At 35.3% G+C, this 15,858-nt stretch overlaps 1 protein-coding gene across 1 annotated transcript; it reads left to right on the plus strand.

The window, feature by feature from the left end:
• The first annotated feature begins 1,734 nt into the window (after positions 1 to 1,734).
• On the plus strand, positions 1,735 to 15,679 carry LOC110371184 (nose resistant to fluoxetine protein 6). Its single transcript, XM_064041232.1, has 14 exons — positions 1,735 to 1,864; positions 2,947 to 3,117; positions 3,698 to 3,903; positions 5,640 to 5,845; positions 6,700 to 6,791; positions 7,295 to 7,476; positions 7,869 to 8,020; positions 12,101 to 12,263; positions 12,616 to 12,809; positions 13,104 to 13,254; positions 13,728 to 13,911; positions 14,410 to 14,552; positions 15,039 to 15,148; positions 15,524 to 15,679. The coding sequence occupies exons 1-14, from the start codon at positions 1,831 to 1,833 to the stop codon at positions 15,609 to 15,611; spliced, it is 2,076 nt and encodes a 691-aa protein (XP_063897302.1). The 5' UTR covers positions 1,735 to 1,830; the 3' UTR covers positions 15,612 to 15,679.
• The last annotated feature ends 179 nt before the right edge of the window (positions 15,680 to 15,858 follow it).

A 15,858-nucleotide genomic window follows, 5' to 3' on the forward strand; every position in this document is an offset into this window, starting at 1 on the left:
CCCTCATACTTGAGGTTGGTCCTTTACCCACTAGGCCACCACGACTTCTTATATATATATATATCACTACACACTATATATCACACGCAATATAAATATCACTTATTTATAAATTGTTAAAACAAGGAAGCTTGACAGATACAATAATAAAAATAAATAAATTGTACCGAAGGCAGTTTTGCTTTTTACTCAGCTTCAAAGAACTGCAGATGTCAATATTTGGTATTTATTGCAAATTTATTTAATGCGTTTCTGAGAAAATATATCATAAAGGCGTAAGGGAATGATCCTATAGCAACAAAAAGGTTTTTCTTTGCGATGTGGAACCCTAAAAAAGATGTTGAAAGTGCCCATTCAATTGTATTTTCTTTAGAAAATATTGCATTTCTCATTGTAGCTACTGATATTAAATCAGATATTAATTATTTAATCACACCCATTGTCCCTAGGTTTGTTCACACCCATTATTCATAGTATGAAATAAAGATTCATTTTTTTCATTAAACATTCTCGTTTTTTTTTTGAAGTTGTAACACCCGGATAAAAGATAGCCTAAAGATATCCTTTCTTATTATTTCTAAACACGCTTGTATTAGCTTCACTTGAAACTAGGCATGTAGGAAAATCTTGGAATGTCAATTTGACCCACTTCCCGGTTTTCGATTAGGATAAAATTTTGCACACGCTCTGAGTTCTCTGATCACAATACATGACTAGCTAAGAAACGTTACAAAAAGCTTGTTTTTTAGTTTTTGAACTACATTTTTAATATTATTTTCTTTCTGTGACAATTGAGACAGACAGACAATTTTACTTTGCGTTTACAATATTCATAAGGAAATTAACTCCATAGGTAGATATGACGGTAGGAAATAAACAAAAAAAAATTGCAACGCAAGTACGTCAAAGTTAAGAGTTATAAATTAAATGTCATTAGCCTCATAAAAATAAGGGAATTTACTTGACTTTCAAGGCTACTAATCTACTATATAAAAATAAGTCGGGTTTTCCTCCCTGACGCTATAACTCCAGAACGCACGAACCGATTTCCACAGTTTTGCATTCGGTGGAAAGGTCTCGGGCTCCGTGAGGTTTATAGCAAAGAAAATTCAAGAAAAAATTCAACAGAAAAGCGTGGTGGCGAAACGGAGTTCGCCAGGTTTGCTAGTTTTATATAAAATAATCTAGCTACATAGTTAAATTGTAAATACAAAGTAAATACTATGGAAAGAGGTGCAATATTTCCCATAGGTATATTAAGTGGTTTCACGCAAATCTCTTGGGAACTTTTCCGCGCACCTGGATTTATCTCCTCGATATATGGACTGTCTAACACTGAAAAACGTTTTCAAAACTGTCTGGTAATTCCTGAAATTAGCTTGTGAAGGAAAAAATGATGATCTATAAGATACTACAATAATGAGAAAACATGTTTTTGTTTGTACTTCGGGCTCTGAAACAACTGTATCGATTTGAAAAGTTCTTTCACCGCGGGTGTAACCGCGGGAAAAAATTTACTAGTTTATTTAATTTCGGTTATTTGTTCCACATAAATGCATTAAATACAGTTTTAAAATACAGTTTATACAAGTATGTCCCTGTCTATACAATTCTATAGTCTATAATAAAAAGGTCGTGTCTACACGTACTAAGTGCAACCAGGTATAAATAAATTATCTCTTTAACATGAATATTAACTTAAAGTACTTCACAATTGCTCCGTTTATTCCGACGACAGTCGTCTAGGGATAAGCAGGTTAAACAACCTCCTCCTTTTTTTGAAGTCGGTTAAAAAGTATTAGTAGTACTATTTAAAAAAAATATACAAACATGTGGCAATTGTATTCATTGTTTATTATAATTGGTAAGTTGCATCTGTACTTAATTTTATGAAGCTGAAGTGTTTGTTTGCTTGCACGGGATAATCTCAGGAACTACTCGTCCGATTCGAAAAAATAATGGAGTGTTAAATAGCCAATTTATCCAGGAAGGCAAATTTTTATCTGAGTGCGTTAAGTAATTCCAACAGGATACAGGTGAATGTGACGAAAGTTAGTTTTAGTACCTTAATTTATTAACTGGTTAATGGGTATATGGGAATAAAAATTGAAACGTGATTGTTTTAATAGGAAACATTAATCATTCACTCACTTAGAAAAATCGATAATTTATAAGTTATTGGTAATTGCATAATCTAAACAAATATAAGTGATCAATCCTGATTTTATGATCCCTTACTCGACGCTAAGGGATCCAAATCTAAACATAATTAAAATATGTGAAAAATGACTTATAAAACTAGAACAAAAATTAACCCAGTTAATAAATCGACATTTATAAAGACTGCATTCCAATGGTTTATGAGTAACGAGACCAAACACAGACGCACAACTTTAAACCCTTTCTATTCTGCGAAGGTCTCAAAAGTTGTACAATATCAAGGCCCTTTATTTTTAAAATCAGTTAAAAATAAATAAAATGTCTATAAATAAAACAAATGTTTAATATTCATTATGCATTCTTTTGTATGCACTTAGTAGCTTAATTATTAATTACAAAACGGTCATTGTATAGATTTTTATTGTTTATTAAAACGGGTAAACAATAGACGAAATTTAAACATGTGTCTAGCCGTAACTGATTCGTTTGAAACTGCTACCTTTAACTAATATTACGTGAAAAGTCGTGATGGCATAGTCGATGAACCAACCTTTCAAGCGTAAGTACGAGGGTTCGATTCGAGGTCAGGCAAGCACCAATGTCACTTTCCAAAGTTTGTATGTACTTTCTAAGCATATCTTGCATCTTACACGGAACGTTAAACTATAAGTCCCGGTTGTCATTGAATATTTTCGGCAGTCGTTACGTGTAGTCCGAAGCCAGCAAGTCTGACAACAATAGTTAGGAAAAGGCTCGGGAGATGATGATTATCATTATTTGTTACAGCGAGAGTATCATCAGACTCGTCACCACAGCTGGCGCAGTGGGGCTCGTCAATAGACGCGCTGATGCAGCGACTGCAGCGAGACTCCTGGGAGCGCGAGGAAGCGCCATGCTTGCAGAGCACGCTCACACTCTTGCACAATGTCAAGAACCACACGCTGTGGGCTTCTTGGAGTAAGGAACAGTTGCAGTTTCTTGATTTGTAAATTCTCTGCTATCCAATCTGCCTATTGAATCTTGCTCATCATTAGACTAAACTTCGAAAGACACGTAAGCGTAGTAATAGGCCAAATAATACCCACTGTAATTTTGAAAGCACGAGTGGCGTAGTACTCTGTCAAAATGGTTGCTACGCTTAGAGTTGCGAGTCCTATCCCCGCACGAGACTCCTGAAATTGTTCTTTGATCTTGGTATTATTTGCATTTATGATTGTGTATTTATTAAAGCACCCACGATACAGGTAAAATTCCTGGTGTAGAGTTCAAGAGAAAAGTAATTGAGCCCGTGTAGGATTGAATACAGCATAAACCTCTTTTCTTTTAGTTACTTTCGTCAATTAGGTTCCAGAAACGCCCTTTACGTTCATCATTTAGTCTCATAGCCAACAATTAACATTCTCTCTAGCTTATTTCTTCTTCTTATTTCGTGTCGATGACATGTCATATCTATCATTCTACAATTTATCAGCCTAAGACATACTCTCCCCTTTTCTTAAGCCCTCAAAATGAATAATCCCAACTCTCTCTCTTCCAGTTTGGAACGCCAATTCCCTCATCACAGGCAACATGTACAGTTCACATTCAAACTTCGGAAACTTCGACCAGTGCATGAAGCCGCCGTGGCTTCACACCCATCCTGAACTCAAGACCAAGTACTGTATTGGAAAGATGGCGATACCAGGCGAGGTGAAGGACAAGCCTGAGTACGATCCTTATGGGTCTTCGGTGGAGTATCTTAATGTGAGTATTGAAAGTAGCTGTTTTTCCCCTGTCGGAGGAAACTATTGCGCGTACCTGGATAAAATATAGCCTATGTTAGTTAGAAGTTGTGTAGCTATCAACAGTGAAAGAACTTTTCAAATCGGTTTAGAAGTTTCGGAGCTTATAGGATACAAGCAAAAAAAAATTTCTTTATTATATTAGTATAGATAAGTTGTTATCTATACATTCATATATCTCTGCTTTCGTTACGACCTTTCCACACCGGCTTATTTTCGGCACTGTTTTTCCGAACGACTCCGCTCGGTTCGTAGAATAAGAATAAGAATAAGAATAAGAATAAGAATCTTTATTTGCAGAGACACGGTATTAGGTACAGGTGTTTTGGTAAATTACATAACGTACATGCATATCTCACCGCTCAATCGGTATGCAAATTTCGAGTAGACACTGGTACATACTACTTTGACATAAAATGAAAAATAAATATTACAGTGTCATACACATACAGAAGTGTTATTTCAGACAATTCAATAAAATTAAAATTACAACAATCAAGATAATACAATTAAAATCTATTTAATTAGACATGACACAAAATATTAAATTAAACATTATTAAATTATTATCTTTTTAACATTACTTACAAACACGTACGGGAGGTGTTCCGGGGTTTGTAATGTAATGTTTGTATCATCAGCTGTCAATTGTTAACAGCCCAATCGCAAAATCATACATAGCTTTTTATAACTGAAACCTAAAATTGAAAGAATTTTTCGATTCCGTCCAGTATGTCCTGAGATTAGCGCATATCAACAATCTTCTTTTAAAATTAGTACTTAGATTGACCCAGGAAAAGGCGACTTTTCTCGATTGCCGTTGCTATAATTACAAGAGAAAAAAACTATTTAAGGACAAGCATCATGTAAGATTAAATTTTATAGTCCATTGTTGTTATTCACAACAATTATATCTATCTAACAATAAGTAGGTAATTATAACAGTGACCGGTTCAACATTAATTTCACTGTAATTGTTAATCTTAGAAAACCTTCATCACCTATAATTATGTGATTTATAAAGAAGTGCCATAGTTTGCATATTGTATCATTATTTTAATTACGTATCATATTGTTATTATTTGATCGTTAATGCACGTGATCATTTGCTTAATAAGTGTGTAAGGTGCAACTATAAACGTCAGTTTTCTTAAAACAATTGTTTATTTTTAAAGTTGGACGTGAAAATTCGGCTAACATTTGTTAAGTTTAAGAGTACCACCAGCATACTGAAAACTAAACTGTTGGCCGACAACTTGACCTGAGTTTTTTTTTAAAGAAATTCTTAATTCCAATTAAAGGTTTCTGTCGATTTGAAAGCGGTAGATATTTAATTTGATTTAATTCTGATTTAAACCTGATCTTTATAATGTGCGTATTACCATTTATCTTCATACTGGTTTATGAGGCCAAACAAACTATCAAATAAACAGTCTTACCATAGGATAATGGGTTGCCCGGGTAACTGGGTTGATTAGGTCAGATAGGCAATGGCTGCAACCGGTTAGACTGGAAGCTGACCTCAACATAGTTCGGAAATGTTTAGGCTTGTAGGTTTTGCTGCGCGCGACAAAAATCTACACAGTGACTTGCTAAACTATGTCAAATTCTTCCCACTACCTATGCGATCTTTTGGTGGAAGGAGAGTTGCTTTTCTCAACCATCACCTTTTAAATTAATCTATTTCTCCCTTTCCAGTCTCCAACGCTATCAGGCTTACCAGTGAACGTAGTACTATGGGGTCTATGCGTGCCGGCGTCATGCGGCGCTCGCGGCGCGGCGCGTCTCGCCTCGGCGTTGTGTGATATCAACGCGTGCGCTCCTGGTTCACCCGAGTTGGTAGTCGACCACTGCCAAACTGCTGGAGATAAAATGGAGTATAGTGCTGGATTTTATGTGTTTATGTGAGTATTTCTTTTTTATTTTACCCTGGGTTATTGTGTTCAGGTCGAATTTCTATCTAATGAACATCAGGCAGTTGCACAGGACATGTAGTTCACAAACATTCGCGCAGACACAGGTGCACTCTCTAATCTCTCATTCTCATAGCTAGATGGGACGACAATCCAACACTTTTTTTAATGTGTAGAGTCCAAATTGATTCTAGACTGTAAAATGTGCCACCAACTGTATAACATATGGAATCCTAATAAAGACTTGAGTATTGAGTATTGAGACAGCACGAGAAAGATCAGGACTTTCAGACTAAGGCAAACCGTGTAGGACCAGATGGCATAGTATTTTGGCTTTGCAGTTTCGATTCCCAAGACAACACGTTTATCAACTATCTTGTAAACTATTTGTAGTTTGGGACTTAACAGCGTTGTGTGAGTGTTCTAGGAATATTATTCTATTAGGAAATATTTCCACTAGACTTGATTAACAGAAAAAAAATCCTTATAACTAGAGTTGTTATCTCTTCGCCGAAACTCGAAAGGATCAAGGGCTTTTTCCTAATGACCTGTTTAATGGTCCTTAGAGACGATAACACGTGGAGCTATCACATATATTATGTAATTATCACTTACATTACGCTTAACTTAGCAGCCGGGGAACTCTAATGGAATGAGAGTTTAGTTTATTAGAGGCCTAACAAAAAATCCGGAACCTAGATATTTTCAGATTTCAATATACCTCTACATAGCTACAAATTCGAATAAAGTTATTTATTTTATATTAACTGATATCAGACTCTAATGGTCTTATGCAACGTCAAAATTATGAATATCTTTGAAGAAGAATTACTGTTTATTTCCAGAATATTAATAGTATCGTTGATACTAATAGCAGTAGCATCTACTTACTATAGAAGTCATATAGCCAATGATGATCAACCACCAGATAGTATAGGTAAGAGATATTTACTTCACCATACTCAGCAAAAGTCTTTGTAAATATTTATGATTGAATTTTTGATACGGGAGGATTCGTTATAGATGTAGTGGGAGCGTCAGACACTCAATAAAACTCACCATGTTCCTTCTGGAGCCATTTACACAAATGGCTCCAGAAGGAACATGGTGAGTTTTATTGAACCAGGATCGCAATTACTTTTTCGAAAAATCCCACATCATCCTCCGAGCCTTTTTCCCAACCATGTTGGGGTCAGCTTCCAGTCTAACCGGATTCAGCTGAGTACCAGTGCTTTACAAGAAGCGACTGCCTATCTGACCACCTCAACCCAGTTACCCGGGCAACCCGATACTCCCACAAAAAATCTCACAGCCCTATGTATTTATGTGCTACCTAAAGTGGTGCTGTCTACAACATCAAAATTCTCTTTTCAAGACAGCACAAAATCCTTATTTGAATGCCTAATCTAAACCAATTGAGGTAAATCTTGAACATTCCAGAAACAATAATAACAAAATCGTTCTGTTTGAAGAAGAATCGTGATGACTTATTGAAGGAGAATAAGGAAGAGATCAGCGTGATGAATGGCATGAGGTTCCTCACAGCTGTGACTGTTATATCTGTACATCAGATGTTTTATATGGTCATGCTGGGGATAGCTAATGGACAGGATTATGATAAGGTAAATAAATGTCATACTAACTAATGCAGTCATCATCATCGAAATCAAATCAAAAGTCATAATTGCAAAGAAGGTCAATGACAGCCCTCAAAACGCTCGCCCTTCACTACTTCCTATATGTGCTGGGAAGAAGTGATGTGGCATACTTCCCAGCAAATCTTCATTCTTATTTACTGTCCTATTGTAGATCACAGCTCTCTTCTCATTCAGAGAAGGGATAAGCGTAATTTTACCTAATCTTTTATGGGGCCCCATAACAACTGAACAAGAATTCCTTATGAAGTCTGTTAATAATTGAATATCTCAATTATACGTTAACGCCAAAGTAGTATGGACACAATACAACTATCCTATCCGCAATGTCACTTTCAATATACAATCTATGATTTCAGAACCTCGAAGGAATAGGAGGGATATTTCTTCACGTTGATGTAATCGTTGACACATTCTTCGTCATGTCTGGACTTCTCCATATCAAAGGTTTGATGGCAAACCCCAAGAGACAGCAGAATTTGTTCAGCGTTTTATGGAAACGTTACGTGAGGTAAGTCTCAGTCGCTTACATCATCATCATATTTTTGTCCCACAATAATACTGTGGACCCTTTTCATAGAAAGATGGAATAAGCCCATGTTTAAACTCAAGCAACCGAATTAGAAAAAATGGTCCTAAAAACAACCTGCTTTAGTACTAGGCGTAAACAATCATTTCGAACAAAGTTAATTACTTTTTAAAACCACGTTTTATAATAAGGTGCAAGAGATTTTCCTTCATTAAGTCAATGGTGTCCAACATATAGATATGTACATATAAGACACACTTAGAATGTACATCATAACTTACTGAACTTATATTGGTTATTCAAAGTCAAAGTCAAAATCATTTATTAAAATAGGCTAATACGATTAGCACTTTTTAACGTCAAAATTTTACAATGACAGCACCCCCAAAACGCCCCCCTTTCACCACTTCCTAGTGTTATGGCTGGAAAGAAGAAGTGGTGAAGAACAAACTTCCCAGCAACACAGCTGTCTATTACAATTTTAATTATTATTAATTTATTTTATAATTATACAATTCTATTTTATCAATTATTAATTTAAAACACCGAAAAATACAAAAAATAAAGCACTTTTGTTCCACTTCAGAGCTGCCATCTGCGTTTATCTGTGAAATAATCATTAACATTATAATATGCCTTTTTAACAAGAATTTCTTTGATTTTGTTTTTAAAAGAACTGTCCGTTAATTCCAAGAGATGAACCGGAATCCTGTTATAAATGCGTACACAAAGCCCCACAAATGAACCGTGCACCTTATGTAGACGATAATTAGGTGCGGTTAACTTATGTTTATTTCTAGTATTAAAATGATGTACGTCGCTGTTTTTACTATATGAATCTAGGTTTTGCCTTACGTATATTATATTGGCATAAATGTATTGAGACGCCACAGTCAGAATACCAATATCCTTAAACCTTTCCCTAAGGGAGACTCTAGCACCAAGTTTGTATATAGCACGGACAGCGCGCTTCTGTAGTACGAAAACATTCTCGATATCGGCAGCATTGCCCCACATAAGAATTCCGTAGGACATGATGCAGTGAAAATAGCTAAAGTACACTAGACGCGCCGTGGCTACATCGGTGAGAGCTCTTACTTTCCTGACAGCGTACGCAGCAGAGCTTAATTTACCCGTGATGCCAGTTATATGCTCACCCCATTGAATTTTGGAGTCTACTGTTATCCCTAGAAAAGTCGTAGCATGTACCGTTTCAAGTTCCTCATTGTTCAAAATTACACCGGGACCGAGATTTTTTACATTAGGCAAAGCAATACATTTTGTTTTCTTCGTATTCAAAACTAAATTATTGGCTGTAAACCATTGCGTTACTAGTGAAAGACAAGAATTCACGTCATCAAAATCTACTCTATTCCTATCAACTTTAAAAATTAGAGACGTGTCATCGGCAAACAATACTACATCACACAATGATTTTAAATAATATGGCAAGTCATTAATGTATACAAGAAACAAAAATGGACCTAAAATCGACCCTTGCGGTACGCCCAAACGAACGGGTAGATTGGAAGATTTGACACCATTAACGTCAACACATTGCATTCTACCGCTTAAATATGAGCTAATAACACTAATTGCGCTGTCTCTAATACCATAGTACTTTAGCTTCTGGGTAAGCGTTTCATGTTGGACGCAGTCGAACGCTTTAGAAAGATCACAGAACACCCCGATAGCATTCTGTGACTTCTCCCACGCACTGAATATATGTTTCAGTAGAGCAACTCCGGCATCCGTTGTGGAGCGACCCTTTGTAAAACCGTATTGATCCGCATGTAAAATATTGTATGAATTAAAATGCCGGAGGAGTTGATTTAAAATTAGCTTTTCAAAAATTTTGCTCAACGCGGGCAGAATTGAAATCGGTCTAAAGTTGCCTAGATCGTTCTTGCTCCCGGATTTAAAGAGAGGTATAACTTTACTGTATTTCATAAGTTCAGGAAAGGTACCTGAGTCAATGCACTCATTAAATATACGAGCTAAATAGGGCGCAATATCGTCAATAATACAGTTTAAGACTTTAACAGAGATACCCCATAAATCACCTGTCTTTTTTGAATTTAATGACTTGAAGGTTCTTACTATGTCATAAGGTGAAATATAACTAAAGGTAAATGTGGCTTCACATTGACTAACACTACTACGTAAAAGTTTTTCGGCGTTGGTGGCAGAGGAGTCTAAGCCGCTAGTGGTCTTGATTGGAATATTAGAGAAGAATGTGTTAAATTCGCGAGCTACATCAGAATCTTTCTCGTAAACTTGATTCTCATTAATGATTTTATACTGATTATCACGCTGTTTGATTTTCCCGGTCTCGCTATTTATAATATTCCACGTCGCTTTTATTATACTCTTACTATTCTTAATTTTATTACTGAAATACATTGATTTTGCCGCATGACAAACTTTTTTAAACAATTTAGAATAATTCCTAACATTATCTAATAAAATTTTCATCAAAATTATAATTTTTCATTTCATACAACTCATACAGCTTAGCTCTACTCTTGTAAATGCCGGGGGAAGCCCACTCATTGAAGTTAGCCGTTTCTTTTAGTACGAGCGTTTTGGTTTTAAAACTAGAATTAAATTCGTATTTTATTATATCAAATAGTGCTCCGTACATTAAATGGGGATTGTTTTTATTTAATATTTCACTGTCCAGTTTCGCGTTAATATTATTTTTAAAACTATTAAAACGACTGGTTGTTAAGGGCCGACATGTTATTTCCCGCTTGATTTTATTCTTTTTATCAGGAAACCGTGCCAGTTGACCACGGTGATCGGAAGGAAGGCCACTGGTAATCAGAGTCTCTGTGGCGCTACAATTAGTAAATATATTATCTAAACAGGTTGACGAGGTTGCCGTAATTCGAGTTGGTTCTAGAAATAAATTTACTAAGTTAAATGATTTAAATAAGTTCAGCAACCTTGTAGTTAAAGAAGATGATTCTAAAATATTAACATTGAAGTCACCGCAAACTAAAAGTGATTTACTAGTGGAATTAAGTTTAGAGAGAGAATTTTCCATTACTGATTCAAAAGTGTTAAAATCACCTGAAGGAGGCCTGTATACACAAATTATAACAAACTGCTCCAGTTCAACACATGATAATTCTACATTGCGCTCGACTGATAATTTTACTATATCTGAACGTTCCTTACACTTTAAATTATTAGTTACAATTATAAGAGAGCCACCATGGATGGCTTCATTTCTAACGAATGAACTTTGTACTGTATAATTACTGTTATTAAGGAATATTATTTCACTATTTCTGTGCCAGTGCTCAGTTATGCACATAACTTGTACCATATAATGTTCAATGAATAAACTTAATTCTAAATCCTTGCCGGAAAGGCCCTGAATGTTTTGATGTACAACATTCAGTTGATGTGGCCCACCCTTTGTCGCACCATGTAGTTTAAACTATCAGGTGTATCAATAGTTGTATTAGTAGAACTACTAATATTATTAAAAGAAGAGGTTACCGTAGTAGAACCCGGGTCAATTTGTATACCTATTATTTGCTATCAATATAGCAATTTGTCGTTTATAATAAAAACTTAGATACATTGTATCATTTGTCACTACAAAATTATTTATAAATTTATTTGTATCAAAGTACATTATTCTATTATTGTATTGCCTAGTTATATTGTACATTAATAGGTTTAAATTAAATATGTACTGGTTTTGTTCTATAGTAAAATTTTTAGAATATGGTAAGGCACAGATTATAAACTTGCAATTTGTTGTATTATTTAATTTTATCATGGATTCAACACTTTCTATTATATTTTGTTTTTTGACTGCTAGACTATCTCCAAATAGCATAATGGCAGTTGAAGTGGTATTGCCTGACTGGTACTCGAGAGGCAGGTGCTTTAACCATGACCTGCTTACTATGTAAATATTGAATTTACATAGAGCATTATTTATTATTATTTAGTTGATTTCAAGTTACAGCATATTCTTTTTCTTACAATTATTACATTCAATGATCTCTTCTGTAAAATTTCCATAAATATTTTATGTTCCAGATTAATAGGACCCTTCGCACTAATAATCTTCTATTTGATATCGGTGTCAAAGCACACTGGTTCTGGACCGGTCTGGATTTGGGGCAACAAATTAGAAGGAGACATTTGTTCTGAGACTTGGAGAGGAAGCTTGCTGATGCTCAACACTGATCCTAAATATATTGTAAGTAGTATAAACGTTTTTATGTCATTTATTTGGAAACGCTCAGTAGTGATCGAGTCGCCAAGCCATACAACGATATTGCCTTCGTGAGATAAAACATCTGTAACATTGACATGCCTAAGTATAATTTCAGCTATCTACTGGATGTTAGGTAATTTCCATGGCATGCCTTTGAGATTATTATCATCTCACCCTTTGCCTACATTTGACAATTATCTAACTATGTTCATAGTGTACAAGCATACTCATATCTTAGGCTGTATACAGAAATGAGAGAAGATGACTTGACATGTATTTTACTTTTTGGCCTATCAATTTTAGGTGAATTAATTGTTTTTCCAAAATATTTCAGTGCCACGCAGTAACCTGGTACGTACCATGTGACTACCAGCTCGCGATCTTGGGAACTCTTCTTTTCTACTTCTACAAGAAGGACAGAAGACTTGGTTTTACTGCCTTCGGAACCGCTGCAGTCTTGTCTCTGATCATACCAGCAGTTCTCACGTATTTGTACCAACTGCCTGTCGTGCATTTTACGGATTTGGGGTAAGATATTTTAAGGCTGAAAACAGGCCACGTTAAATTAATAAAGTCTCTTAATGTGGAAATCAACATACTTGGATATCGGCAGATTTCAATAGCCTACCAAAGGTAGATGATGTTAGAGATACTAGAGATTCATATTACCCACACGATGTAATGTCAAAATATGCAAATCAACAGGTTCATATGTTGCGAAATTCATTGTAAATGGATCGTGTAAATCGATTGCAAAAATTTATCAATTGTAAGGCTGTAAGTTTCCACAAAAGTTGATACCAAAATTGATTTCTTTTGCAGCAAATTGCTAAACCAATTGCGAAATTATTGGGAGATTAGTTACACCTACACCCCGAGCTACAGTCGCGCTGGAGCCTACCTCGTCGGCGTCGCCATGGGATACCTCATGACTCTGTACAAACCTGATGATTATAGGAAGTCTGTATCTCTGGTAAGCTCAGGTTAAATCATCATAAGTTTCTAAAAAAGGCTGATCTATCATCATCACCATTATCTTCCTGCCTTTATCCCAATTTTATTTGGAGTAGCAGTATGTTTTCGTCTTCCATACTTCCTTCTGTCTCCCGTCATCTTACAAGCAACATGCCATGTCTAACCAACCGTTCAGTTGTATATATCGTAGAAATCTAAAATCAATTTTTGGGAGAAATTCATAGTTGTTTAAACTTCTCCACTTGCGAAGCATCCTTTCAAATCGTTTAACGTAAAGTACCTAATTTATCAATTAGAGCACCTTTTCAATTATAATCCATAATATTAAACGGTTTCTCAAAACGATCCTCATTCACGCATTATTTTACCGTTTCTTTAAGTCTTAGGCTGCCCTTGTGCGCCTTTTTGCAGATAATTGGGTCGATAATAATCAACAGTGTTCCTTAGATCTTTTTTTTATTTTCTCTTCAGACACTATCCATACTTGGAACTACACTAGCCCTGGTTACAATGGTGCTTGTAATGTTTCTCGGCCAGTATTACTTGTACCGGGAGTATGCACCAATAGAAGCTGCATTTGTAGCTGCTACCAATAGGATCGTGTGGGCTGTAGCTATATGCTGCATTATAGCGTTCTGCGAGTATGGGACTGTTCGTAAGTATATTTAAGACTACCTTCACGAACCCGGATAAAAATAAAGCAGCTTGGTTTTTTCGATAACTGGTCTATCTAACACTGATTTCTATAGGTCCTTAGTGGTCTCTAAGTTTTTAAGATTAGCGCGTTCTAACAAAGAAACGAACAAAATCTTCAGCTAGTCAGGTATAGAAAATGTTTTCAATAAGACACTCTAGATGTGGTGATTGTACCTACTTGATTGAAAATACATATTTTATGATGAGAAATAAATAATAATCGATTGATTAATGGGTTGATTGATGAGTAAGTAAGGTTGAGTTGACTTAAGACTGAGTTTATCTCAGTAAGCATGGAAAGACTGCAAGATTTAAAAATACTGATCAATTAACTCAGAAGTTGTATGACATCGTAAACACACTCCATTTTCTTTTAATATTTTTTGATAAACGAAAACAATTAGATTTCCTTGTCTTTTGAAGCTCTATTAAAATCCTGTATTGTCCTCATTTCCAGCTATAGTGTCTGACATACTAAGCGTACCTCTGTTCACGCCGCTCAGCCGACTCTCATACGGTATCTACATGATACACCCTCTCATCATACAGCGGAAGACTTTCACGCAGAGGGCGCCTATCACGTATGATTTGTTTTCAGTGGTGAGTTTTCTAAAGTTCATTAATTAAATATTTACAAGTCATAGTTTTACTGTCTCAGAGTAGAGTAGATATTTAAAATAAAGTTTTGATTGTTTGCCTCTAGTCAGTTCTAGTTTTTGCATAGAACGAATAACTACTTGATCTCTTGAATCCAATGAAGGTATATGTTTTGAATTCTTGCTGCTGACTTTGTTTTGGATCGAAGTGGCAGCAGCATGTGCAGTCGCTGTCAGATATCTGGCATCGATATTGGCAACAAAAATTCTATTCATACCAGAAGTCTGTCTGGACAGACTTTCTCTTCTGAATGATAGTAACAACTGTCAAAAATGTTCAATAATAGCTGAGATTCCAGAAACACGGAAGAACTCAATGTCAAGATGGTCAACAGTCTACCGACGGACTTCAGACCCTTTGGGGCCTGTCCTTAGCCACAAGTTCTTCTCGTATTTCTTCTTTTAGAGACTTTATGAATATTTGTTTCAGATATTCGACACTACAGCTACCTTAGTGATGTCAATTAGCCTAAGCTTCGCCATGTGGCTCCTCATTGAAGCGCCGCTGATCAACATGAGTAATCATTTTCTCTTTAACAAGTACGTATCATACAGCTTATGTCTTTTCGCTTTTTAATTTACTTGATATTGTCATGGTGGTTATAGCGCTAGGCTCTATCTATAGAACTATAGCCTATACTATAGTTTATAAGTTCGAGTCCAAGTCATGTAAATAAATAGTATGTACCTCAACTTTCTAAATACCTACGTAAGTTTATTTTGGCTACCAATGACAGAATAGGGTGAAAGAAAACCTCTTGGTTGAGAAATCCTGGACTATAAAATCTTTCTAGGCAAATCTGAAAAAAATCTTGTACAATACACATAATTTTACTTTTTACAACACTTGTCGTTTACTCGTAGGTCTCTATTTGGTATGTATTTCAGTAACTTATTATTTTATGTCTTTTACAGGTCAAAAAGTATTCAGACCAACAAAGAGTCAGATAAAAATGGTCACATCTCTCAACAAAATGGGACAGCGAAGTCAAAAACGTCGTGAAAATCGACTTTATATTTACCATCCAAAGATAAAGATAAAAATAATGACGCCTTATAATAGAAGTGCTATTAAAAGTATTAATAATCTATAGGAGATATACAAATGTGTTTTTTTTACCTTTTTTGTGATAACTTATTTAACGAAATATAAAATATAATCATGTACATTACATAAAAATCCATTAGATAATTATTCATTTATTCACAAAAGACTAGATATAACTTAATAGGATACATTGATACTCTTT

This window comes from Helicoverpa armigera, chromosome 24 (genome assembly GCF_030705265.1).
Source record: "Helicoverpa armigera isolate CAAS_96S chromosome 24, ASM3070526v1, whole genome shotgun sequence".
NCBI lineage: Eukaryota > Metazoa > Arthropoda > Insecta > Lepidoptera > Noctuidae > Helicoverpa > Helicoverpa armigera.